This window comes from Mobula birostris, chromosome 1 (genome assembly GCF_030028105.1).
Source record: "Mobula birostris isolate sMobBir1 chromosome 1, sMobBir1.hap1, whole genome shotgun sequence".
NCBI lineage: Eukaryota > Metazoa > Chordata > Chondrichthyes > Myliobatiformes > Myliobatidae > Mobula > Mobula birostris.
Window position 1 is genome coordinate 165,659,458 of NC_092370.1, and position 26,275 is coordinate 165,685,732.

At 43.6% G+C, this 26,275-nt stretch overlaps 1 protein-coding gene across 1 annotated transcript in view; it reads right to left on the reverse strand.

The window, feature by feature from the left end:
* Positions 1-26,275, reverse strand: part of LOC140201411 (kunitz-type protease inhibitor 1-like) — an 81,518-nt gene that overhangs the window by 29,209 nt on the left and 26,034 nt on the right. The window contains exons 3-5 of the mRNA XM_072265479.1: positions 13,695-13,846; positions 3,611-3,752; positions 2,390-2,560 (exon numbers count right to left, since the gene is read on the reverse strand). Of these exons, the coding sequence (XP_072121580.1) occupies positions 2,390-2,560; positions 3,611-3,752; positions 13,695-13,846 (465 nt within the window). The remainder of the gene's footprint in view (positions 1-2,389; positions 2,561-3,610; positions 3,753-13,694; positions 13,847-26,275) is intronic.

Consider the following 26,275-nt stretch of genomic DNA (forward strand, 5'->3'; position numbering starts at 1 on the left):
ACCCCATTGTATTATAGGAAAGATACTACCATGGATAGAGCATTGGCTGATTGGCAGGAGGCAAAGAATGAGAATAAAGGCAGCCTTTTCTGGTTGGCTGCCGGTGGTTAGTGGTATTCAACATGGGTCTGAGTTAGGAACACTTTTTCACGTTTTATGTCAATGATTTGGATGATGAAATTGATGGTGTTGTGGCCAATTTTGCAAATGATATGAAGATACATGGTGGGGCAGATAGTATTGAGGAAGCAGAGAGGCTACAGGAGGACTTAGACAGATTAGGAGAATGAGCAAAGAAGTGGCAGGTGGAATACAATGTCAGAAAGTTAATTGTCACAGACCTTGGCAGAAGAAATAGAAGTGTAGACTATTTTCTAAGTGGAGAGAAAATTCATAAATCTGAGGTGCAGAAGGGTGGGAGTCCTTGTGCAGGACTCCCTAAAGGTTATTTTGCAGGTTGAGTCAGTGTTGAGGCAGGCAAATGTAATGTTAGCGCTCATTTCAAGAGAACTAGAATATAAAAGCAAGGATGTAATGTTGGCTTTATGAGGCGCTGGTGAGGCCTCACTTGGAGTATTGTGAGCAGATTTGGAGCCCTTATCTAAGAAACTATGTGCTGACACTGGAGAGGGTTCAAAGAAGGTTCATGAAAATAATTCTGGGATTGAGAAGCTTATCATACGGGGAGTGTATGATGGCTCTGAGCCTGTAACTACTGGAATTCAGAAGAATGAGGGGGAGGATCTCATTGAAACCTATCAAATGTTGAAAGGCCTCGATAGAGTGCATATGCAGAGGATATTTCCAATGATGGGGGAGTCTAAGACCAGAGGACACAGGCTCAGAATAGACGGGTGTCCATTTAGAATGGAGATGAGGAAGAATTTCTTTAGCTAGAGAGTAGTGAATCTGTGGAAGTCATTGTCACAGGTGGCTATAGAGGCCAAGTGATTGGGTGTATTTAAGGCAGAGGCTGAGAGATTCTTGATTAGTCAGGGCATGAAGGGATATGGGGGGAATGCAGGAGACTGGGCTGAGAGGGAAATGCATCAGCCACGATGAAATGGTGGAGCAGACTCGATAGGCCAAATGGCCTAATTCTGCACCATAAGATCTTAAGGTCTTATGGTCATATTGTCAGGTGACTTAGACCAGAAGCACTCTTGGTACTTAACCTGTATCTGGTGTGAGCTGATCCACTTGAAATCAGAATTTAAGTGATTAAAAGAAAACTGAAGGTCAGTTATAAGATTCAACCATTAATCAGTCAATATATTTTTTCCAAATGGTCCTTAATTTTTTGCGATTGATTGCTGGAGATAGTATTGAACACACACACAGGCACACACCAAAAATCAGTCAACTAATCCCACATATTGTGAGCCTAAATCTTCCTCATATGAAGTGCAACAAGAACACTCTTTTCAGAGAGGGTTGGAGCAGAAAAGCCTGGCTGATGCCTCCAATCTTTGAGGCTGATTGCAGGAAGCCAGCTAACACCCAATTTTCCAATCTTTTATAATATATACACACACAAACATATATACACTCTTCCAGAAGGCAAATGTAATGTTAGCATTCACTTTGAGAGGACTAGGATATAAATGCAAGGATATAACGTTGAGGCTTTATAAAACACTGATGAGGCCTCACTTGGAGTATTGAGAGCAGATTTGGGACTCTTATCTGAGAAACTATGTGCTGACATTGGAGAGGGTACAAAGAAGGTTCATGAAAATAATTCCGGGATTGGGAGGCCTGTCACATGGGGAGTGTTTGATGGCTATATAAAAAAGGGCGCCTTAGACTTTTGCACAGTCCTGTATTTGCAAACCTGGAGTGGAAAGTGAAATTGTAAATCTGGGGGGAGCAAAGGATGTTGAGAATGGCAAAGGTGGTGAGCCGTGGAAGGGTTGTGGGACAGGTGGCAGAGGAGTGCTGGGGAGGGGGATAGCATGGGTGTGGACACCAGGCAAGGTAATTTGATCCCAAACAATTGGTTTGTCTCTCTGGTGCTTCCTGCTCCCTCCCCTCTCCATTCCCCTTTTCCTAATCATGATTGCCCTCTCCCTGACCCCTTCCCACTCCAAGTCATAAAATTTGTTTTTTTTGTGGCAACAGTACAGTGCAACACATAAAATTACTACAGTACAGTGCAAAGGTCTTAAGCACCCTAGCTATGTATATGTGCCTAAAACTTTTGCATAGTACTGTACATGTTGTCCTGTGGCTCAAGTACAGGTTGGCAGGGTGTGGGGGTAGACTGCTAGCAGGGGAATGCCTTTCTTTGGAAATATATTCCAAATTTAGCCCTTAGTACATATTCAAGTTCCTGAAAAAAAATTGCACTCTTGGACATGAATCATGAGCCTTTCCCAATATTACTGACCTCTGACCCCACCACAGGCCTGTTCGCACTCCTTCTGGTTCACAAAGTTGTTCTGGTTGGCCTTGCAGCCACCATAAGTGAATTTCTTGCAGGACTTGGTGTAGGCATCGTAATACCAGCGAGGAAAGGCTCCACGGCAAGGCCCCACTTTGTGCTGAACATTGCAGTACTCTGGAGTGGGGTGGAGAATGACACACAGGTCAAAAGTGACCAATAGAGAACAGCGGCACAGTCCTTAGAAGATGTTTCGATGGTACAGGGCATATTACCCAGGAAACGCAAGCTGGATGTCAATACTCTACCCATGCTTCTTCATTTATCAAAATCCTGAAAATATATTTCTAAGGCTTCAAACCTCCTATGCTTATCTAATCTTCTGTTAAAAGTAGCAATGGTATTGAATTCACCCACTTCTTCTTTCTCTGGGTATAGTAGCTGCTACTGAATATCCTGTTGCATTTATTAAACGTATAATTATTTTCTCCTCCTTCACTGATCTTGTCTCCTCCACTGCCCAGTGCCCCACTAAGCTGTAAAATGCTCCACTTCCACTATCACAACCCTTGAGGCCCGCCACTCTACATTGTTCCAACTCCATGTGCCCCTTCTTGCAACCCCCATTTTTTCAGAGCCCTGTCATCCTTCCCAGATCCTCCCATTGCCCTGCCCTCTACACTCCCATAGCCTCACCCCCCATAATCCTGTCACTTTCCCCAATCCCTCCCATGCTCCCACTTCCTCCCTTGGCCCCAGCCCCAGCCCTGCCTCCCACTGATTCCCTCCCATGGCCTTGCACACTTCCCACTTCCTCTCCTGGCTCTGCCCACGGACCTGCCCCACCTGGTTCCTCCTATGGCTCTACCTTGCAGTCCTGCCCTACTGCTCATTCCCCCCAGACCATCTTCCACCTTTCACAAGTTCTAGACTTAACCTTCGAATAGTCATCATATTCCCAGTTCTCCTTTTTTGGAGCAAAATGGGAAAAGCCACCCATTTTTAATGGGAAATAACCACTCACAAATTCATCCCAATTTTGTAGCTTTCCCCTCATGTTTCTGTGGCTCTTTTCTAAACAGAACTAGAACCGAAGTGCTTCCATTAGGGTTTCACCAGTGTCCGTACAAGTTTAGCACTCTCCACTTTTCTACAAACGTTTGTACAATAAAGGGCCATAGGAAGAGTCGAACTAGCTCCTCGTTGGATCCACGAGAACTTGCTTACCCACTGTTTGATCTGGCGAGAGGACAGTTATGGTCACGTTGTCCGTCATCTTCTGACCAGCTGTGTCCGTGACAGTCAGCTGAAAGGTGTAATCCCCCACTTTCAGGTTTGAAACCACCACTTCATCTCGATTTTTAGTCCGCTGAGGAGAGAGAACAGAGAATTGAAGCCTTTGAGCAGCACCAGCAAGTCCAGAGACAACTTGAATTTATTCCGAGACCTTGAAATAGTATAGCACACTTAGAATTGACCACCAATGAAAAGCTCCCTTAACCTTTATATCTGAAGCAAAGTCAAGATGACAGTTCAGTGGCTTCTCACTCTTGCTGGAAAAGGTGCAGAGAATATAGCAGCAAAGAGGCAAGTCAATAAATCGGCACAATTAATTTAGCACTGGGTCTTCATAACATTTTCCACTAGCCAAGTGTAAGTGCTAAATCCATCACTGGGAGACCTCACCCGAATCAGTGTTAGACTGCCCAGGGCTTGAGAAAGCCACAGGGTAACGTAATGGGTGGAAACACATGCACCGTTCACAACCACCAACATTGAGTTGGGGTTCATCTTAAGAGGCTGGTCTGACATGATGATGTAACAACGAAGTTTTTTTTTAAACCGCACTTTATGTAGCGCTCATCTATACTCAGGCGGGTTTGCAGGATCCATAACTATAATGTTCTGTGATTGGTTGACAAATAAAGGAGGTGTTCCAGCTTCCCTCAAATTAAAACACCTCTACCGTTCTGTTTAGGAGAACCTGCAAGCAGACACCAAGTCTGCAGCGTGGAGGGAAGCAGGAAGCCCATCGTGGTAGATGGGTGTCTGATATCCTCCTCGGGGGGACTCTTATCAGGGAGAAGGCCATTCGGCATATGGGTTCCAAGCTGACTTCTGGCAGACTGTAAATCATCTGAGTCTGAACACTCCTGTTTCATGTGACCTGTCAGGTTCCAGGAGCACTCGGAACCCCAGTCGGCAGCAGCTAAATTCACAGTAATACAAGGTGGAGGTTTAACCTGTCATCATAAAAAGGCAAACACGAGGAAATCTGCAGATGCTGGAATTTCAAGCAACACACATACACTTCACCTGTGAGTCGGCTGGGGTGATATACTGCGTCCAGTGCTCCCGATGTGGCCTTCTATATATTGACGAGACCCGACGCAGACTGGGAGAGAGATCGCTCCCTACGCAACTCCCTTGTCCATTTGTCCTCCCCATCCCTCCCCACTGATCTCCCTCCTGGCACTTATCCTTGTAAGCGGAACAAGTGCTACACATGCCCTTACACTTCCTCCCTCACTACCATTCAGGGCCCCAGGCAGTCCTTCCAGGTGAGGTGACACTTCACCTGTGAGTCGGCTGGGGTGATATACTGCGTCTAGTGCTCCCGATGTGGCCTTCTATATATTGGCGAGACCCGACGCAGACTGGGAGATCGTTTCACTGAACACCTATGCTCTGTCCGCCAGAGAAAGCAGGATCTCCCAGTGGCCACACATTTTAATTCCACATCCCATTCCCATTCTGACATGTCTATCCACAGCCTCCTCTACTGTAAAGATGAAGCCACACTCAGGTTGAAGGATCAGCACTTTATATTCCGTCTGGGTAGCCTCCAACCTGATGGCATGAACACTGACTTCTCAAACTTCTGCTAATACCCCACCTCCCCCTTGTACCCCATCCGTTATTTATTTATATACATTCTTTTTCTCTCTTTCCTTTTTCTTCCTCTGTTCCCCTCACTATACTCCTTGCCCATCCTCTGGGTTTTTCCACTCTCCCCCTTTTCTTTCTCCCTGGGCCTCCTGTCCCATGATCCTCTCATATCCCTTTTGCCTATCACCTGTCCAGCTCTTGGCTCCATCCCTCCCCCTCCTGTCTTCTCCTATCATTTTGGATCTCCCCCTCCCCCTCCCACTTTCAAATCTCTTACTAGCTCTTCTTTCAGTTAGTCCTGTACCTCTTCCTAGAGATGCTGCCTGGCCTGCTGTGTTCACCATCGTAAAAATGCAGGCAAGTTTTTTTGTGGCCGGTTGTCAATACCTCCCTGTTTAAAAGGTATTTTTTGTAAAGAAAAAACGTACTCCCCCGCCCTCTCCAGCTCAACCCTCTACTTCCTTCTCTGAGTCTCTCCTGACCAGGTTGAGGTTAATACAGAAGCTAACCTGCCTTCGACAAACATGACAAGTAAAGCACAAGTTATTAGGATTCAGCCAGACTCTCTGGAAGAGCAGACAGGATCCACCTCAAGTCAGGACAGGTTGCAATGTAACTCAGTCAACCTGTGCAAGTTGAACTGGATGGGTTAGTTTCTTTTGTGCCAATCAAAGACTAGCATTAATCACAAATCAGGACCAACCGCCTACTCCCGTGGGAGCCCAGTGACTCATCTTTCACTAGTAACTTTTTAAAGGTTTCCATTCTTCAGGCTGTCCCTGGGAGCAAGAAGGAGAGAGGAGTGGGGGAAGGTTAGAGTTAGATATGTGATAGGCTTCCACTGCAATTATGCAAAGCACCTCAGTGACATTGCCCTGGCAACCAAGGTTAGGCCAGTAACAAAAGTGAGCAAGCAGATCAAAGAGCAGAGACAATAAACAACCCTTTAGTTTGATCATGGCACTCTGACCATGAATACCGATTAAAGCATCTGGGAGTGCAGATCTTACAAAACCTCTCATGGTCCCAGAACACAACTACATAATTAGCACAGCTCAGAACATCTCTACTTTCTGAGAAGGCTTACGAGAGCTGAACTGTGACATCAATACTCACATCCTTCTACAGATGTGCAGTAAAAAGCATCATAACATGCATGATATGGAAACTGCACTGGACCAGACAAGGCAGCTCGACAACGGGTATTCAAAACCGCCCAACACATTTCTAGCACCAGCCTAACCACCATCAAGGACATAAGTACAGAAAGGTGCTGGAAAAGGGCCAGTAACACCATGGAGGATCCCGCCCGCACTGCTCATGGACCATTTGTCTCACACTCATCAGAGTGGCGGCTATGTGGCATCCATGCCAGGACCACCAGACTCAAAGCAGTTACTTTCCCCAAGCAGTATAACTGATCAACAACCCCACCCACAAACCCGCCCATCCACACCGTGCCCCCCCCCCAACACCACTACTTTATAATTTCCTGTCAGAGGCACCTTATGTACAGACACTCAAGTGCCGAGCATCACTTTATGGACATACAATCAATTTATGTATATAAGCTACCTTATGCATGTATATTGATTGTGTTTTCATTATTGTGTTCTCTAACGTATTGTGATTATTTATCTACTTATTTAGAGATACAGCATCGGATCCAGAGTAACAATTATTTCATTCTCTTTTACATTTGTGTACTGCAAATTACATTAAACAATCTTGAACATTGAAGCTGCAATTCTCCACAAATGATTTCCCCACAACCTAATGTCAGCATTCAATTTCTTGTGGTTAACCTCTGGGAATTCCAAGTTTGTTTTTGTTTTCCTCCTGAATTAAGACAAGAGTCCATCCAGTTACACAGAAATCTGAACCCTGGAATCAAATTTCTCTGCAGCTTATTCACGAGCGTCCGTTAATTTGTTTACAAAATCAACTGATATTCAGATTGTCCCCTTCACATAGGGAAAAAATGTCCAGAGCACATCATGCACAGTTAAATTTGTCACAAGGAACATTTACATCCAGGGACTGTCATAGTCATAAAACACAGAAGCAGGATCTTTAGCCTACCGATGATCATCAAGCTGTTAAGTACCCAAATCCTTCACAAATCCAGTTTAATTCTCCTCACCTTCCACCCAAACTCTGCACAGATTCCACCACTCATTGGTTAAGCAATTGTGCAAATATTGTACAGCCCGGGAAACTGGAGCTTATCCACTTTGAAAGGAAGATCTCAGAGGGTTGTGGGTTTTTGGAACTCACTTCCTTAAAGAGCAAAGGAATGAGTCCTTGAATATTGTTAAGGCTTAGGTAGGCAAGGGATGAAAGTAAGTGCCAGATAGACAGGTATGCAGTGTTGAAGATGCAGTCATATCAAACGTGATCTTATTAAATATCAGAACAGGCTTGAGGGACTGAATGGCCTACTCCTGCTCCAACTCGCACAATCATAACAAAATAATACTGCTTAAGGAGACACAAAAGACAGCAGTTGCTAGAATTTGAAGCAACAAACAAACTGCTGGAAGAGCTCAGTGGGTCGAGCAGCATATGTAAGGAAATGTACAGTTGCTGTTTCAGTCACAAAATGGAGAGGGATGACAAACGGCTGCAGTAGAGGGGGATCTTTGTATCTTCCTATATGAAGCCCAAGGTTTGTATGTGGGTACAACCAATATTTAGGAAGGCCAAAGGAATGGTGGCCCTTTTCCAAAAGGATTGAGGAATAAATATAGGGAATTCTTACACCACCTATACAGTGCAGGTGAGTTAAATCTGAAGAAATGTATGCAATCTCCTTACTTCCTCAGAATTACACTTGTAGCAGCAATTCAAAGAAGTTTCACAGTTTGCTTCCAGACATGAAGGCATTGTCTTATGACAAAGAACTGAACTACACTCACTGAATGATGAACTTACTGAAATAATTAAGTTTCTGATGGGACCCTACTGATGGATGTTTCCCTCATAAGGGAACCTGGAGCTAGAAGGCATAGTTTCAGGGTAGGGAGTTGTTCACTTAAGATAAAGATGTAGAGGATTTTTTTCTCTCAAAGGATCATAAATCTTAGGATGATGCTGAAGGAGGGAGTGTAGGGACAGTTGTTACACCTCTTGCAGTTGGTCCAAACAGCCCTTGTGAGGCAGACACTCACATGCATATCCCTCCTCGCCTCCATTTATTGAATCGTGCGCTTATGTGGCCCGGTCTACCTCAGTGAGACTGGGTGACCTCTTCACTGAGCCATTTGCCCAGCACTGACACACAGTTTACACTTTTCCCACCCCCACTACTCCCATCTGCTCTCTTCATCCCTTCTTCTGTTCCCATGCTCCACCCTCCTTTCCAGCAGACTCCAACATCTGCAGCCCTTTGTTGCCTCCAGCTATTGGTGCTATTCCCACCTACCTATCACATGCCCCTCACTTGGATTCACCCATCACCTATCAGCTCTTGATCCACTCCTTCCATTCACTTTTTTAAAAAAGATACTGGTTATCTCCACCCCCTACCATCCATATTTTCTACAGTCCAGATAAAGGGCCTCAATCCGAAATATAAATGATTTCCTTCCCCCCACAGTTGCTGCCCGGCCTACTAAGCTCCTCCTGCATCTTGCGTGTTGCTTGTGGCTCAATCTACCCATCATCTCCCCCCTCACCAGGCTGCATCTGTTGCCTGCCAACCTTTGCCATAAGCCTTCCTTACTTCTCTTTTGTACGGGTCATCTCTCTTCTACACTTTGTCTTGATGTAGTTTCTCGACCAGAAACATCAACTATCCTTTGGTCTTTGCCAATCCTGCCTGACCCACTGAATTCTTCCTGCAATTTGGTTCAGGTTTACCAGCAGCACCACAGTGGGCCGTGAGCAAATAGGAATACAGGCAAATTGTTGGTCTTTTTGTAATCCCGGTTCACATCTACGCTGTTACGCTGCAAGTATTTCATTTATCAGTTCTCTAAGAGCCGTTTGTTCTGGTTTCAGCCTGTTTGGGTTAGTGTTGAAAATAAGGGATGATGTGGAATGTGTGCCATCAAATTAGTGGGAGGTTTTTCTTGGTGAGGGACAATAAGGTTGGTCTTGGGCTTTTGTTCAAGAGAAGATGAAGAGAGAAGACGCTGAGGAGGACTGGTCGTAGCATACGATCCGGTGGGAGACCCGTTTGTTCAGGATGGATTGCGAGAGACGTTCGGAAGGTGGTGTGGGCATTCACACTGACCCAGGACCCAGCGCGTGGGTGACAGAAAAGTTCAAGATGAGCCCCGACTTATGAATATTTGACTGTTTAATTAAAATGGGCCCTTTTTTTTGTTATTCTTTACTAACCCTTTAGTTAAGATTCATAAATATAATTCCTTTGTTCGTATGCAGTGTGCTGTCTGTTACTTTGTGGCACTAATTTGTAACAGGGTAGCGAATTACACAGCAGCCACACAAACCGGGGTTTGGGCTGGGACGAGCCGTCTCAATCTCATGAGTTTGGTGGGACCTGAGAGTGTCTTCCCTAGACTTGCGCAGCCAAGGAAACCGGGGTGTTTCATTTATTTTAAGAGTGTTGGGAGTACAAGAGTAAGGAAGTCTTATTAAAAGGTGAAACGCAGAAACACTGCAGCATCTTTGGCACCTAATAATGGTGCTAGTCGTCAAGACGCACAACCATCCCTCTTTCCTCAACATCCTCAATACGAGTGCCCCTCGAGGGCTCTGTGCTAAGCCCATTGCTGTACGCTGTGCTCATACATGACTGCACGGACTAACAGCCGAGTGATCACACAGCTAAGTTCACCGATGACACGACAGTGGTAGGGCCCATCAACAACAATGAGACGTCTTACAGAGAAGAACTGGAAGAGCTCGAGGCCTGGTGCCAAGTAATCTCTTCCTCATTGTCAACAAGACAAACAGGATGGTCATCAACTTCAGGAGAACTCGCACCTCACACTCCCTTTTACATCAGAGGCACAGCAGTGGAAAAATAAACAGTTCCAAGCCTGAGGGAGTGTATATCTTGCACCATGTCTCATGGTCTCAGAACACATCCTGCACAATCAGGAAAGGTCAACGACACCTCTGAAGAAGCTGGACAGTGCACATCTATACTCATGTCTTTCCACAGATGCGCAGTGGGGAACATCCTAACATGCTACATCACTGCACGGTACGGAAAATGCAGCACGACGGAGAGGAAGGCTCCACAACGGGTAGTCTAAACTGCCCATTGTATCACCGGCACCAGCCTACCCTCCATCAAGGACATAAATACAGAAAGGTGCCAGAAAAGAGCCTGTGACATCATGAAGGATTCCACCCACCCTGTTCATGGACTGTGTGCCCCACTCCCATCAGGTCGGCAGCTATGCAGCTTCTACACCAGAACCACCAGACTCAAAAACAGTTACTTTCCCCAAACAGAAAATCTGATCAATATCTCCGTCCACTAACCTACCTGTCTACCACACCCCCCACCCTCACCACTACTTTAGCATTTCCTGTTAGAGTCAACTTATGTTCAGACACTCCTGCTCCTAGCATCACTTTACAGATATATCAAATATCGCTGTGATGATTGTACGTTCTAGTACTAATTGTTTGGCGACCATGAAGTATTCAGTACAATCAATCTATGGTTAGTTCATTCTCCTTTACAGTTGAGTACTGGATATGACTTTAAACAATTTTGAACCTTGAATTTCTATCACTACCCAGTGCTTTAGTGAGGCATGATCCTGAGTACCTGGTATAACTTTAGCCTCCATACGCAATGAAGAAAAACTGAAAACATTAGTTTGGTCGATTAATTCACAGGCTGAGGATTGTCCATGAGGACAGGTAAGGTAAGCTGGGCCTATGTTCAATGGAGTTGAGAACGGTGAAGGCTGATTTATACTTGTGTGTCAAATGTATGCCGTAGGTACAGCATAGCCGCGAACCCTACGCTGTACTCTATGCAAACCCTACGCCATAGCCTAACGTGCACCTCTCCCAAAACGTAACTGCACATCGTGGCGACGCAGATCAAAACAACTGTGATTGGTCCGCTTGGTAGCAACTCTGGCTGCAATGCTTTCCATAAAGCTTTACAGACCTCCAAAATTATGGAGGACATATTTCGCTTTTACGAAGGACCTACATTAGTACCTTTTCTTCCTTTTTAAATCTTTTTATTGAATTAGTATACAAAAGGTAAAACATATAACAACCAATACATTGTTACGATACAAATATACAAGTAATATTAATACAAAAAAAACAATGCAAACAATGTAAGTTAGTTATAAAATAACAAGGTAATATAGTTATATATTAATTTTCCATATATATCGATAAGAAAAAAAAAATGGAAAAAAAAACCCCAAGGAAACCCACCATGCAACTAATCATTAGTACCTGTTTTCGTTAACCGAAAGAGGATTTTGGCTTTTACAGAAAAAGACGCTCGCTTTAAACTTGTTCTCCCCGAGAAAGACTACCATGACCACGAAGCCTTGCAAGGGCAGGTGTGTGCGCATGATTGTACGTGCTGATTTTTTTTTCGACAAATCAATTTTGGCTCAAAATTCCCGATTCTGTAAAGTGACACTACACTGTACATAGAGAAAATTCACCCTCTCTCAATTTCAGTCGCCATTATTTGAAGTTTGAGTTTCTTCGTGTTGAGTTTCGATATGAAAAAACTCAACACAGTGGTACAGAAACCCCACCGCCAACTAGCGTTTTGGCGGTGAATTGCAGAGCAACGCAGACACACCAACGTACAAGTATAAATGCTCACAATGGCGTAGCCCACTTGCGTAGGCTACGGCGTAAGCTAGTACGCACAAATATAAATCAGCCTTGAGCGATGACCCCATCACACTCTGAATCCTGGAAGGCACAAAGCTTAATCTGTCCTTTGGCTGAGTGGTTCCAAGGAGAGAGCATAGTCTCATTGTTTATGAATGAAGTGAGGAAAGATTTCTTGACTCAGAGTATGGTAATTCTTTGAAATTATATACTGGAGGTTCTGGAGGTTCCTTTAAGCATACAAGGCTGACTTTTGAGCACAGAGTTCAGGCAGGGAAGTGGATATTTGTTAGAAGATCAGGAGCGAACTTAACCAGTAGCAGAACAAAATCCAAGAGGCTCACTTGTCAACCTTTATTCCTTTGGTTAGTGCACATCCAGGTCTTAGGAACTTGACCCGATCTTTTTGAGAGCAATCCTATGTGCACCATAATTCTATATTTCTTTATACCAGAGGAGGCCATTCAGCCTATTAAGTCTATACTGACACACAGAGCAATCACACCTCCCCAGTTTTCCCTGTGACCAATTCTCTCCAAATCCCATCAAGCCGCCCCAGATTCTACCCTTTACCATGGGCAACGTACAATGACTGATTTACCCACTAACCTGACGTGGGAGGAAACACACACAGTTGCAGGGAGACGCATGTAAACTCCACACAGACAGCATCACATGTCAGGATCAAACCCCAGTCACTGGACCAATGAGGCAACAGCTTTCAGGTTGTGTCACTGTGTCACCCACCCGATGGCAGTGACGCTCCCACAAACCCATTGCCCTTGCCTTCTTTGGTGGTCAAGGTTGTGGGTGTGGGATCAAGTGTTGTCAAATCAAGTAATTCCAGTCCATTTTGTTTATGGTACGCACTAGAAGCAGATGGTGTCAGAACAACTCCAGCAATGATTATCCTGGGCGTCAAGGCCAAGAGGACAGAGTAGGATTTGGAACTCTACTCTAATTTGGATGGCATTGTTAAATATTGCCAAGATGACTCAACAATTGAGAATGGCTTGGACTCCACATACAGCAGCAGTGGCGATGGGCTACAAGGGTGAAAGACATTAGGGTGGGCAAGAGAGGCTGAGAGGTATGGGAGAAGCTGTGGCGTTGATTTGGTGTTGGGGTTGAGGTCAATGGGGAGAGTGTCGGCACTGTTGGTTAATGATATTAGAGGCAATGTGGTTCAGAAAGTGTTTCAAGGAACATTCTATTGGACTCCATGGATAGATCAGTGCTGTCACATGCTTGGAGGTTCACCTGAGACAAAGGGAAAGATAGGAGCATGGACTGCAGAAGATATTGAAATGTGGAGCTTGGTGAGGTAGAGTTGAAGAGGAGGCTGTCTGGTAATATTTCAATTCATTGTACAGGGCAATCCATTTTCTCTCCTGTCTCTAGGAGCTTATCTCATCAAAACAACTGATAACTTCAATTTTGCATGCATAAGATACAAAATGTTTTGGAAATATCAGCAGGAAAAAATTAATGGGTAAACATAGAAGTCAATATCACTTGGACATTACAGTTTCAAACAGAAACCAGTGAAACCCTTGTTTTCAGGCACTGAATCACCGTTGCATATTCATTGAGGAGATTTCTCTTCTTGTTGGACACTTACCGTTATCTTCACTGAAGGATCTCCCTGGACAAGATTCCAATCAAAACTGTTAATATTATAGTCATCTCTGCTCTCCAGCCCACTCAGAGTTACTTCCTCATTTGGCTGTACAAATCGGTCTCCTCCTGCTTTTGCCACTGGCAGTTTGTCACCTGTAAAAGAAGAGATTAAAAATATTAAGATTGGTAGGACTGGATAAAAGAGACACAATGGGTCATTTTTATTAATGTTTAAAAAATTCATACAGACACAATATATGACAGGAATGAAATGGGGATGCTTGATCATGTCAGCTTCTTGACAGGTAAATAGTTCAATCCCTGCGACAGAGTATACTACATTGTGTCTGAGGAGGGAATTGGTTCAAATATTCACCTGGGCTTTTGGTTAGAGTCTGTCTTTCTTCACTAAAGAAATGAGCCTCAAAAGAGCTGGTTGTCCACTACATGACCCCTCAATCTTTCTAGACTAGGTTTATTGTCTCTTACAAGGATGTATGTTCTTGCAAGCTTACTTCTCATTTGTCTCGATGCCTCTACTCAGACAACATGAAAATAAGACCTTACACGGCCTCCTTCTATGAAGCATTATTTGTTGGGTCCTTGAACATCCTAGTCTGGATTTCTTCTCAGAACCTACAAGCCGATCTTGTTACACTTTGATTACTATGTTCCCACATTACCTGGTCTTTTCTACTTGGTGTGTACAGTCCTATTGAACTTCACTAAAAAGCCTTAAAAGACCAAATAAAAGGCTGAGTAATAAAAACTCCAGCACTGACACCTGTGTCTGGCCCACCACCTTGAACTTCTGTAGTGTCAAAAGTTGGCACAAAGGTAAACACACAAAGGACATTGAACTTGTTCCCACAGAATCAACAATTTCGAGGGTGCAACTGTGCAGTCCAAGACCCTCACTGCCAGTTACCTCATACTAGCCATCAACGTTGAACAGGTTTCATCTTCAAAAGACAAGGAAGAATACGTGGGAGGGTGGTAGAACATTGGAATTCCCCAAAGATTGGACCAATCCCAATACTCTACTCATTACAACTAAGACCTCTTCCTGTATTGTGAAGGAATAATTATTTGTTAACATAACAGAAACAAATATAAGTCTCCCAGTTGTCTGATTTGAATAGTCTAATACTTTTAATACCAAATGCCTCATTTGGTAGAACTTTCACTTTTGAGTCAAAAGTTCTTGGTTCAAAGTCTTAAATTAGACTTGTTGACATAATCAAATTGATATTCACATGATAGTACTGAGGGAGTGTTACAGGATTGCTGGCGTTGCCTTTTGGGTAAGACGGGTAAATCATACACAGATGATATTCTGAGGTGACCCTCAGACCCAAATAGAAAATAATCGAAGGAGTTCTCTCCCAGTACGCTGACCAGGAATAACTCTCTTACTAATAAACCCTCAAACAGAAGGACTTTTCATTAATCACAGCGCTGTTTCAGGCAGACAGTGCCTCATAATAGTGACCTTACTTCAAAGATATTTCATTAGAAATTGGAGGCTAAGCACCTCATTAATAATGCTCCAGCAATTAGATTGAGGTTAGTTATTGGTCAAGCCCACTTTCTTGTCGGCCCTACATCCCTTCCTACTTCCCCAAGTGTATAAACCTACACAACCTCACAGAGAAAAAGAGTGGTAAAGATTCACAATCCTGAGTGAAAATAACTTCTCATCTCATCTTAGTGCGCCCAACTTCAGCTCTTGACCAACAAAGTTGGGGAAGTGGAACTGGAGCTGGATGTACTCAGGGCCATCTGGGAGACTGAAAACCTCAAAGATGAAACTTTCACCAAAGGGTTCACACCAAGGGTGTAGACTTCAGATAGTAGGTAGATGACCACTTGAAAAAGTAAGGGGAGTAAGCAGCTATTATAGGATTCCCCTGAGGCCATTCCCCTCAGCAACAGGTAGATCCCTTTGTGTACTGTTCTGGGGGGAGCTGGGGGTTGGGAATGACCTATCAGGGCACAGCAGCAGCAGCCAGGCCACTGACATTGCGGCCAGTTCTGAGGCTCAGCAAGGAAGGGTACAAAGTCAGGCAGTGTGAAAGTGATAGTTGATACTGAGAGGGAAGGATAGCAGATTCCGTGGCCATAAAAGAGAAGCCAGGATGGAGCGTTGTCTCCCTGGTGCAGGGGTCCAGGATGTAGCAGGGCAGCTACAGAAGATTCTCAAGAGGCACAGCGAGAAGCCAGAGGTTGTGGTGCACATTGGCACCAATGACAGGGGTAGAAAGGGTAGGGTAGGGAGTTAGGAAAGATGCTGAAGAGCAGGACCTCCAAGGTATTAATCTCTGGATTACTCCCAGTATAGGCAAGATAGCCAGCCTTCAGTGGTTGGGAAGATGTTGGAGTCCATTACTAAGGATGAAGTTTCGGGGTTCTTGGAGGCACGTGATAAAGTAGGCCAAAGTCAGTATGGTTTCCTGAAGGGGAAATCTTGCCTGACAAATCTGTTGGAATTCTTTGAGGAAATAACAGACAGGATAAACAAAGGAGACTCAATGGATGTTGTTTACTTGGATTTTCAGTAGTCCTTTGACAATGTTTATTACAGGAAAGATACAAGCATGGATACAGCATTGATTAATTGGTAGGAGGCAAAGAGTGTGAATAAAGGGTTCTCTTCTGGTTAGTTGCTGGCGACAAAGAGTGTTCCACAGGGTTCAGTATCGGACTCCTTCTTTTCTCATTATACAGTATGTTAACGGAATGACAGATGATGGAATTGATGGCTTTGTGGCCACGTTTGCAGATGGTACGAAGATACGTTAAGGAGCAGGTGGTGTTGAGGTAGCAGGGAGTATGTGGAAAGAATTAGACAGATTGGGAGAATGGGCAAAGAAATGACAGATTGAATATAGTGTAGGGAAGTTGTATTCTCATGTACTTTCGTATAAGGAATAAAGACATAGATTATTTTCTAAATGAGGAACAATTCAAAAATCAGAAGTGCAAAAGGAATTTGGGAGTCCTTGTGCAGGATTACCTAAAGGTTAACTTGCAGGTGATTCAGTGGTAAGGAAGGTAAATGCAACGTCAACTTTCATTTCGAGAGGACTAGAATACAAGGACAAGGGTGTGTTGCTGAGGTTTTATGTGGCATTGATCAGACTGCACCTGGATTATTATGAGCATTTTTAGGTTCTGTATCTGGCATTGGAAATGGTTCAGAGGAAGTTCACAAGAATTATTTTGGTAATGGAAGGGTTAATATGTATGAGGACTATTTGATGACTCTGGGCTTGTAATCATTGGAATTTACAAGAATGAGAGTGGAATCTCATTGAAACCTATCAAATAATGGAAGGCCCTGATAGAGTGCATGTGGGGAGGTTGTTTTCTATAGCAGGTGAGTCTAGGACCAGAGAGCACAGCCTCAGAACACAGGGATGTCCATTTAGAACTGAGGTGTGGAGGAATTTCTTTAGCCAGAGAAGTCAAATCAGTGGAATTCATTGCTCTGGATGGCTATGGAGCCCAAATCATTGTGTATTTAAAGTGGATGTTGACAGGTTCTTGATTAATCAGGTGTCAAAGTTTACTGGGAGAAGCCAAGAAAATGGGGTTCAGAGGAAAAATAAATCAGCCAGGATTGAATAGCAGAACAGAATCAATTGGCTGACTGGTCTTATTCTGCTCATGCCTTACTCGCCAACTATGAAAATGTACCCCTTTGCTCTAGACTTGCTAGCCAGAGGAAGCAGCTTCCCTGCGTCTACACTGACAATCTCTCTCAGGATCTTAAATGTTCTCATGAAGTCACTCTCATTCAGTTAAACTCCAGTGAACCCATCCCACTCAATACTTTGTCACAATACAGCTCATTCTAGAAATCAATCTCATGAACTTTTGCAGTATCATTTTCAAGGAACGCAGTAATCTTCCTAGGAAATGGAAGAATGCGTAGACTGGCTGTAATGTGCATTGAGATGAACTTGAGTTTGAGAAATTGCTATACAAATCTCTCACAGATGTTTTTTCTCTTGATTTGAAAATCAACTGGGCAATAGTCACCCGACCATTGAGCAGTAATCTTATAAAGGTGTATAAAATCGTGAGAGCTATAGAGAGGATTAACGCTCTCAGTCTTTTTATCAGGATTGGGGATTCAAGATCTAGAGGGCATATGTTTATGATGAGAGGGGAAAGATTTAAAAGAATGGGGCAGCACAATAGCACAACGGTTAGCAAACCGCCATTGTAGCTCTGGAAACCTGGGTTCAATTCCTGCTGCTATCTGTAAGGAGTTTGTACGTTCTCTCCGTAACCGTGTGCGTTTCCTCTGTGTGCTCCAGTTTTGTCCCGCATTTCAAAGGCGTATGGGTTAGCGGGGCAATTGGTCACAAGGGTGCAATTGTGCTAGAAAGGCCTGTTACTACGCAGTAGCTCTAAAATTCGGGGGTTCCCCAACCATATTATGCTATGGACCCTTACCATTAACCGAAAGGCTCGTGCTGTATATAAATAAATAAAGAAAGAAAGAAAGAAGGATCTGAGAGGCAACTCCTTTAACACAAAGCATGGTATTTATATGTAATGAGCTGTCAGAGGAAGTGGTTGATGCAGGTAAAATAACAACTTTAAAAGAGAATTGAAGTACATGGATTGGGAAGGTTTAGAAGATTATGGGCCAAAAGCCAGTGAATGGGACTAGCCTAGGTGGGCGTCTTGGTCAGCATAGACCAGCTAGGCTAAAGTGCTTGGTTTCATGCTGTATAATGCTATGATTTTAAGAGCTTTTTCGGAAGTCTTCTACTCACTGTTACACTGATTATGTAAATCTCCAATTCATTCCCGGGTTAATATCAAGTTAACTGGGCTTCACTGGAGTTTCATTAATTTCTTACAGCTAGACTGTGATTCAATCTCGTCAGTATCTCCTGGCATCAAATTTAAGCTCAATTTCAAAGCTCCCCCGGCCAGCATCCCATCACTTATGCTCCAATGACGCTAACACTCTGTTGCCCAGATCCCATTGAGCCAGCACTTAGATTGGGAGCCAATCTCCAGTACTGAAAGTCACATCCTTCCCAACATCTCCTCTGGCCCTATATCCAGGAAACAAACACCAGAATGCTTTGATTGAAATGGGAACATCAGTAGTGTACAAACATAGTTATGAGAAACAAATGCAGGAAAACAACACATTATCTCTGCTCAGACCCCTGCTTCCTACGACAGCGAAAAGCTCCTGGCAACGAGAATTGTCCATTTTTCTGATATGTTTTAGACTATTTCCCCAAATGCATCTGCCCTACTAGCACTTAAGTCAGCTGTCTGGGTTCTGGTTCTCCTCCTAAACTCCTCTGTATTCTCTCTTCCTCCCTTTGCCCTCACACTTGAAGACACACCTTAAAACATCACTTTGATAAAGTGGTTGATAAGCTTCATACCTACACAGCACAACATTAAATTCTAATTATGCTCCAGCGTACAGTCGGCCCTCCTTATCCGCGAGTTCCGCATGCGCGAATTCAACCAACCGCGAATCTAGAAAACCCGGAAGTGCTCTTCCAGCACTTGTTGTTCGAGCATGTACAGATTTTTTTTCTTGTCATTATTCTCTAAACAATACAGTTTAGCAACTATTTTACATAGCATTTACATTGTATTAGGTATTATAAGTAATCTAGAGATGATTTAAAGTATACAGGAGGATGTGCATAGGTTATCGTGGATCGGGATCAAAAAAAACCGGAAGTTCCCTTATTAAGTCAGAACAGGTACATCCAGTATTATTTAGCGTCAGTTAGTCAAACGTTTGTCTTAGTATATAGTATACATTTTACTTTCTATGCATATAAAACACTTAAGAAACGTATGTTTCAGCGCCGGGCTCAGGAACAGAAGTTCCCAAGTTCAATCCAGTGACAGACCGCTCCCGAGCGCGCTCTCCATCCGTGCCAGTTTGATGTGGAGGATCAAAAACCCAAAACCCCAAAACTCAATAATTAAACCACTGCGTTGCTTAGTAATAATTGTAGCTTTCATCAGGGCAAGACCTTTCTCACTTTATCCTTTAAAATTGTTCCGATCGTTGACCGACTGTAGCCTAACGCTTTTCCAATGACTGATGGCGTTTTACCTCCTTCCGATCTCTTTATTATTTCCACTTTATTTTCAATCGTGATCGTGATTATTTTCATGAACAGAAACACTGCAGATTGAGAGCTCCGCCACCAGGTCCTAATGTCCACTGCACTTAAGGTCGGGGTTCCGCTGGGTCCTAAGGTCCACCGCATTGAGCCAGGTTGAATAAGGGACTTGAGCATCCATGTTTTTTGGTATCCGCAAGGGGTCCCAGAACCAATTCCTCGCAGATAAGGAGTGCCGACTGTAATTCTTCTGCGTGTAGTAGTAGGTCAAGGACAATATACAAACACAAATTTGTAATCCAGCTTCACAGGTGGAGAATTGAGAGTAGGTTACAGCAGCAGAGCAGATTCAGTTATACAGCACGGAAGCATGCTCTTCCTCCCAACTTGCCCACGTCAACCAACCGTGTTGCAGCGGGCTAGTTACATCTGCCTGTGTTGGGCCCAGAGCACTCTGAACTTCTTTAATCCATGTACTTATCTAGAGAGCTCTTAATCATTGCTGATATGCCCATCTCAACCATGATTGATGGCTGCTTATTCCAAAAGTGTACCACCTATTGCATGAAGAAGCTGCCCCTGTTGTCCATTTTAAACCTTGGTCTCCTGTTTTTACTGTCTTCAACCTGGGAAAAAGACTATGTGTCTCTTCTCCATATAAGACCCTCATGAACTTACATACTTCAATCAATCTCCTTCCTTCCAGGGAAGGAAGTCCTAGTTTGTAACCCAAGTCCCCAATTCTAGGCAACATTCTTGTAAATCTTGACATTCTTGAGGAGGGAGGAGAAGATGGTGGCGCGGCGCAGTGCGTGCGACCTCTCCGGTGAATGATATCGTATTTGTAAGTAGGATGCCATGCACAATTCTGATTTGATGGAGAGAGACGTGAGAAGCATGGAGGAACATCTGGAGAAACTTCTGAAATGCCCGGTTCGCTGCCGCTGCCACTGTGCGATCGAGAATCTCCAGAGGGGAAGGCCCTAAATCCTCGGCTTTGCCTGTTGCTGGCGGCCGGGACTGGGGTCGAAGTGCTTGGCAGAGATGGTGCTCAGTGTCGGAGGGCTGGTCGGAGGCTCAAAGTTTTCGGACGGACTCAGAGTCGGACTGTGGTCAGGTGCTTCCAGTATGCTGCATCGGCAAGTTTGTGATGCTGGAAGCTCATGGCAGGGAGTGTTTTCTTCCTTCTCCTGTCTGCGTGAGATGGTGGGATTTTCGAGAGACTTTGAGACTTTTTTGTTTACCGTGCCCATGGTCTGTTCTTCATCAAATTAGGGTATTGCTTGCACTGTTGTAACTATATGTTATAATTATGTGGTTTTTGTCAGTTTTTCAGTCTTGGTCTGTCCTGTGTTTCTGTGATATCACACCGGAGGAACATTGTCTCATTTCTTAATGCATGCATTACTAAATGACAATAAGAGAGGACTGTGTGTCCTCATAATCTAATCTAAATCTTTTCTGCACACTTTCTAGTTTAATAACATACTTCCTATAAGAGGGTGACCAGGTATTCTAGTTGTACTTACCAGCATCTTATACAATTGCAACATAACTTTCCCAACTCCCATGCTCAGTTGAGTCACAAGAGACTGCAGATGCTGGAATCAGGAGCAGATTGACAAGCTCCTCCAAAAGATGTTGCTTAAGCTGCTGAGTTCTTCCAGAAGATTGTTTGTTGCTCCTATACTCAATACACTTACTGAGTGTATTAAATTAGGTTAGCATGCCAAATGCATTCTTCTCTACACTGTTTACCTGAGAAGCCACTTTCAGTGAACTATACACTTGTCTTCCTAGGTGCCTCTGTTCCATAGAGCTCCCCAGGACCCTATTACTCATTATACAAGTTCTAAACTGGTCTGATCTCCTCAGATGCAATATCTCACATTTATCTGGATCAAAAGCCTTTTGCCAGTCCAAAGCCCACATACCTAGCTGATCATCATCCACTATAATTCTTCTTAACCTTCAACCACACTATCTACAATTTTAGTATTATCCACGCCTTCTATATTCGCATCCAAATGATTTATATAAATTACAAGCACTAAAGATTTCAGCATAGACCCTCGTGCCACACCACTCCACTCTCAGGCCTCCAGTCTGAGAAACAACCCTTGACCATCACCCTCTAATGAGTCCAATTCTGTACCCATTTATGAATTCAATTTGGTACCTCCCCTGGAACCCATGTGATGTAACCTTCCAGCCTTCTCTGCCAAGAGGGGCCTTATTAAAGTTCATATAAGCAACATCAACTGCCCTAACCTCATTTAAGGTCTTCATTACCTCCCTGAAGAATTCCAAGAGACTTGTTAGATATGACTTCTTACGCACAATGCCATGCTGACTATCCTGAATGAGGCTCTGTCTCTGAATGTTGGTACATCCTGTCCTGGAGAATCCCCTGCAGGAACTTACCCACCATCAATGTCGATGTCTGCAGTTTCCTGATGTTGGTTTTATTGCCTATTTTAGACAATTGTGCTACATTATCACTTCCCAGTCTTCCGGAGCAACTCCTGTGGCCAGAGATTTAGGTAAATATTTCTGCAAGGACCTCCACAATTTCTTCTCTAGGTTCCCACAAGGTCTCTGAATGCACCAGGTTAGGCCCTGGGGATTTATCCACCTTAATGCACTTCCTGGCTTCCAAAAACTTCTCTCTGCTAATTCATACGTGCTCCCAGATAACATCCCTCTTTTCCCCCCATTTCAGAGGATGCACCCTTTCGAACATTAATGGCACAAATCACCAAAGTTCCTGGAGGAGGGAAAGATGTGCCTTCAATAGCTGTGTCTGCAAGACTAAATCATTTGTAAGTGACTAATTTGACAGATGACTACCACTTAAAAGGTTATCTCATCTTTAAATATTGTTAGACCTCGCAGAACAAATATTTTCTTGGCAGCAGTTTGCAGTGCCTATTGTGGCCATGTCAGACCAACATGCCTCACTATTTGCATCCTGACTAACAACATCACTGCTTGGAGTGCAGTGTCTTAACTGGACAATTTTCGAGGCACTGAACAGAGAATGCAGATTGCAAAAACATTTATTGTGCAAAGGGTGTGGCCAGCAATAACCATCTAGTTTCGCTTGTAACACTAAGAGGTCAGCAGCAGACCGATACTCCATTTATTCCAGAAGTCATTGCTGTTTCTGCATTCTCCCACACTAAATGCAGTGCACCCTTTGCCATCATGTACAGAGCATCAAAACTAGCAAGTTGGAATGAACATATCGAAATGGAGCTAATAACAATATAATTGCACCATACAATCACAGGAATTTCCTTGTTTGATTTCACTTCAGCTAACACGTGTCCTATGACAGTTGCCCCTTGTGTGCAGTGTATAGCCTAGCTCCACAGAAACAACGGACCACCCATGCACAACCAGCCCAGTGCAAAAGGTGATGTCAAGTACCAGGTTAACAGATCACACTTCTATCGGGTCTCTTCTCAGTCACCAACATTCCAAAAAACAGTCCTCCGAGGTTTCAACTTCTCCTTAACACTAATAACCTCAAATCCAGGCAACACCCTGGTGAACCTCTTCTGCACCCCCTCCAAAGTCTTGACATCCTTCCTGTGATGGAAGACCACAACTGAATGTGGCCGAACTGAGGTTTTAAACACCTACAACATGACTTCCTGAATCTTGTACTCAATGCCATGACCAATGAAGGTGAGCATGCCATTGAACATACCAACGCTGCTGCTTTCAGGAAGCTATGAACTTCATGACCTCTTCATACATCAATGCTCTTAAGGGTCCTGCAATTTTCCCCTCACATCAACCCATACAGGGGACTCGACCAATATGCAAAGTTATTTATGGAGCCCAAGTCTTTGTCCAAGGTTTTCCAGGCAATAGTGGATGGAACCTCACAAATAGACCATCGTTGTGCAACTGAGAAAATCTGTTGATTGTTATCAGCACAGAAGAAGAAAATCTTCTGATTTCAAAGTTGGTGATCGGGAGATTACAAAGCAGATGAGCTTAGAGCATAGATACGTACTTGGAGCTATGATATTGTGGCCATTGCAGAGACTTGGATGGCTCAGGGGCAGGAATGGTTACTTCGAGTGCCAGGCATTATATGTTTCAGAAAGGACAGGAAGGGAGGCAAAAGAGGTGGGGTCTGGCATTGTTGATCAGAGATAGTGTCACGGCTGCAGAAAAGGAGGAAGTTATGGAGGGATTGTCTACAGAGTCTCTGTGAGTGGAAGTTATGAACAGGAAGGGGTCAGTAACTCTACTGGGTGCTTTTTATAGACCACCCAATAGCAATAGGGGCATCGAGGAGCAGACAAGGAGACAGATTCTGGAAAGGCGTAATAATAACAGGGTTGTCGTGCTGGGAGATTTTAATTTCCCAAATATCGAATGGCACCTCTCTAGAGCAAGGAGTTTAGATGGGGTGGAGTTTGTTAGGTGTGTTCAGGAAGGTTTCTTGACACAACATGTACATAAGCCTACAAGAGGAGAAGCTGTACTTGATCTGGTATTGGGAAATGAACCTGGTCAGGTGTCAGGTCTCTCAGTGGGACAGCATTTTGGAGATAGTGATCACAATTCTATCTCCTTTATAACAGCAACAGAGAGGGATAGGAACAGACAAGTTAGGAAAGCGTTTAATTGGAGTAAGGGGAAATACAAACCTTTGTATGAGGCTATCAGGCAGGAACTTGGTAGCATAAATTCTGAACAGATGTTCTCAGGGAAATGTACAGCAGAAATGTGGCAAATGTTCAGGGGATATTTGTGTGACATTCTGCATGGGTACATTCCAATGAGACTAGGAAAGGATGGTAGGTACAGGAACCGTGGTGTACAAAGGCAGTTGTAAATCTAGTCAAGAAGAAAAGCAAAGCTTACGATAGGTTCAAAAAACTAGGTAATGATAGAGATCTAGAAGATTATAAGGCTAGCAGGAAGGAGCTTAAGAATGAAATTAGGAGAGCCAGAATGGGCCATGAGAAGGCCTTGGCAGACAGGATTAAGGAAAACCCTGAGGCGTGCTACAAGTATGTGAAGAGCAAGTGGATAAGACATGAGAGAATAGGACCAATCAAGTGAGACAGTGGGAAAGTGTGTATGGAACCGGAGGAAATAGCCAAGATACTTAATGAATACTTTGCTTCAGTATTCACTACAGAAAAGGATTTTGGTGATTGTAGGGATGACTTACAGTAGACTGAAAAGCTTGAGCATGTAGATATTAAGAAAGAGGATGTGCTGAAGCTTTTGGAAAGCATCAAGTTGGATAAGTCACCAGGACTGGACAAGATGTACCCCAGGCTACTCTGGGAGGTGAGGGAGGAGATTGCTGAGCCTCTGGCAATGATCTTTGCATCATCAATGGGAACGGGAGAGGTTCCAGAGGATTGGAGGGTTGCAGATGTTGTTCCCTTATTCAAGAAAAGGAGTAGAGATAGCCCAAGAAATTATAGACCAGTGAGTCTTACTTCAGTGGTTGGTAAGTTGATGGAGAAGATCCTGAGAGGCAGGATTTATGGACATTTGGAGAGGCATAATATGATTAGGAATAGGCAGCATGGCTTTGTCAAAGGCAGATCGTGCCTTATGGGCCTGATTGAATTTTTTTGAGGATGTGACTGAACACATTGATGAAGGTGGAGCAATAGATGTAGTGTATATGGATTTCAGCAAGGCATTTGATAAAGTACCCTATGCAAGGCTTATTGAGAAAGTAAGGAGGTTGATGCCTCTAATAAAATTAAAGCTGACTGGGAAAGAGAACTTGAGATTAATATACCAACTGAAAAATGGGAAAAAATTCTTCAGTTGGTGAATTCATCCTCTGTATGTGCTAAGCATAGGTTGATACAGTTTAAAGTAGTTCACAGGGCTCATATGTCCAAAGATAAACTATCTCGTTATTACTCTTATATTAATCCAATATGTGACAGATGCTAGTCTGAGATTGCTTCTCTAACTCACATTTTTTGGTCATGTCCCTTGTTGGAGAAATATTGGAAAGATATTTTTGATATTGTTTCAACAGTCCTAAATATAGACTTACAACCTCATCCAATTACTGCTATCTTTGGACTACCAATGATAGACTCAAATAATTTAACCTCTTCATCACGAAGGATGATTGCATTTCTTACTTTAATAGCTAGAAGGTCCATTTTGTTGAATTGGAAAGAGATCAACCCTCCTACAGTATTTCATTGGTTTTCACAAACTATGGTGTGTCTGAATCTGGAGAAAATTAGAAGTGCAGTTTATGACCCTTCTATTAAGTTTGAAAAAATTTGGAGGCCATTTATTCAGCATTTTCATTTGATGTAATTCGATCATTTCCAAACTTGTTTTATTTCTCTGTACTGTTGTTGGAGGGGAATGGAATCGTTGACGCTGAGGTTTTCTTCTTTTCCATTTTTAAGTTGTTAGTTTTGCCCAAGTCTTTTAGTTTAGT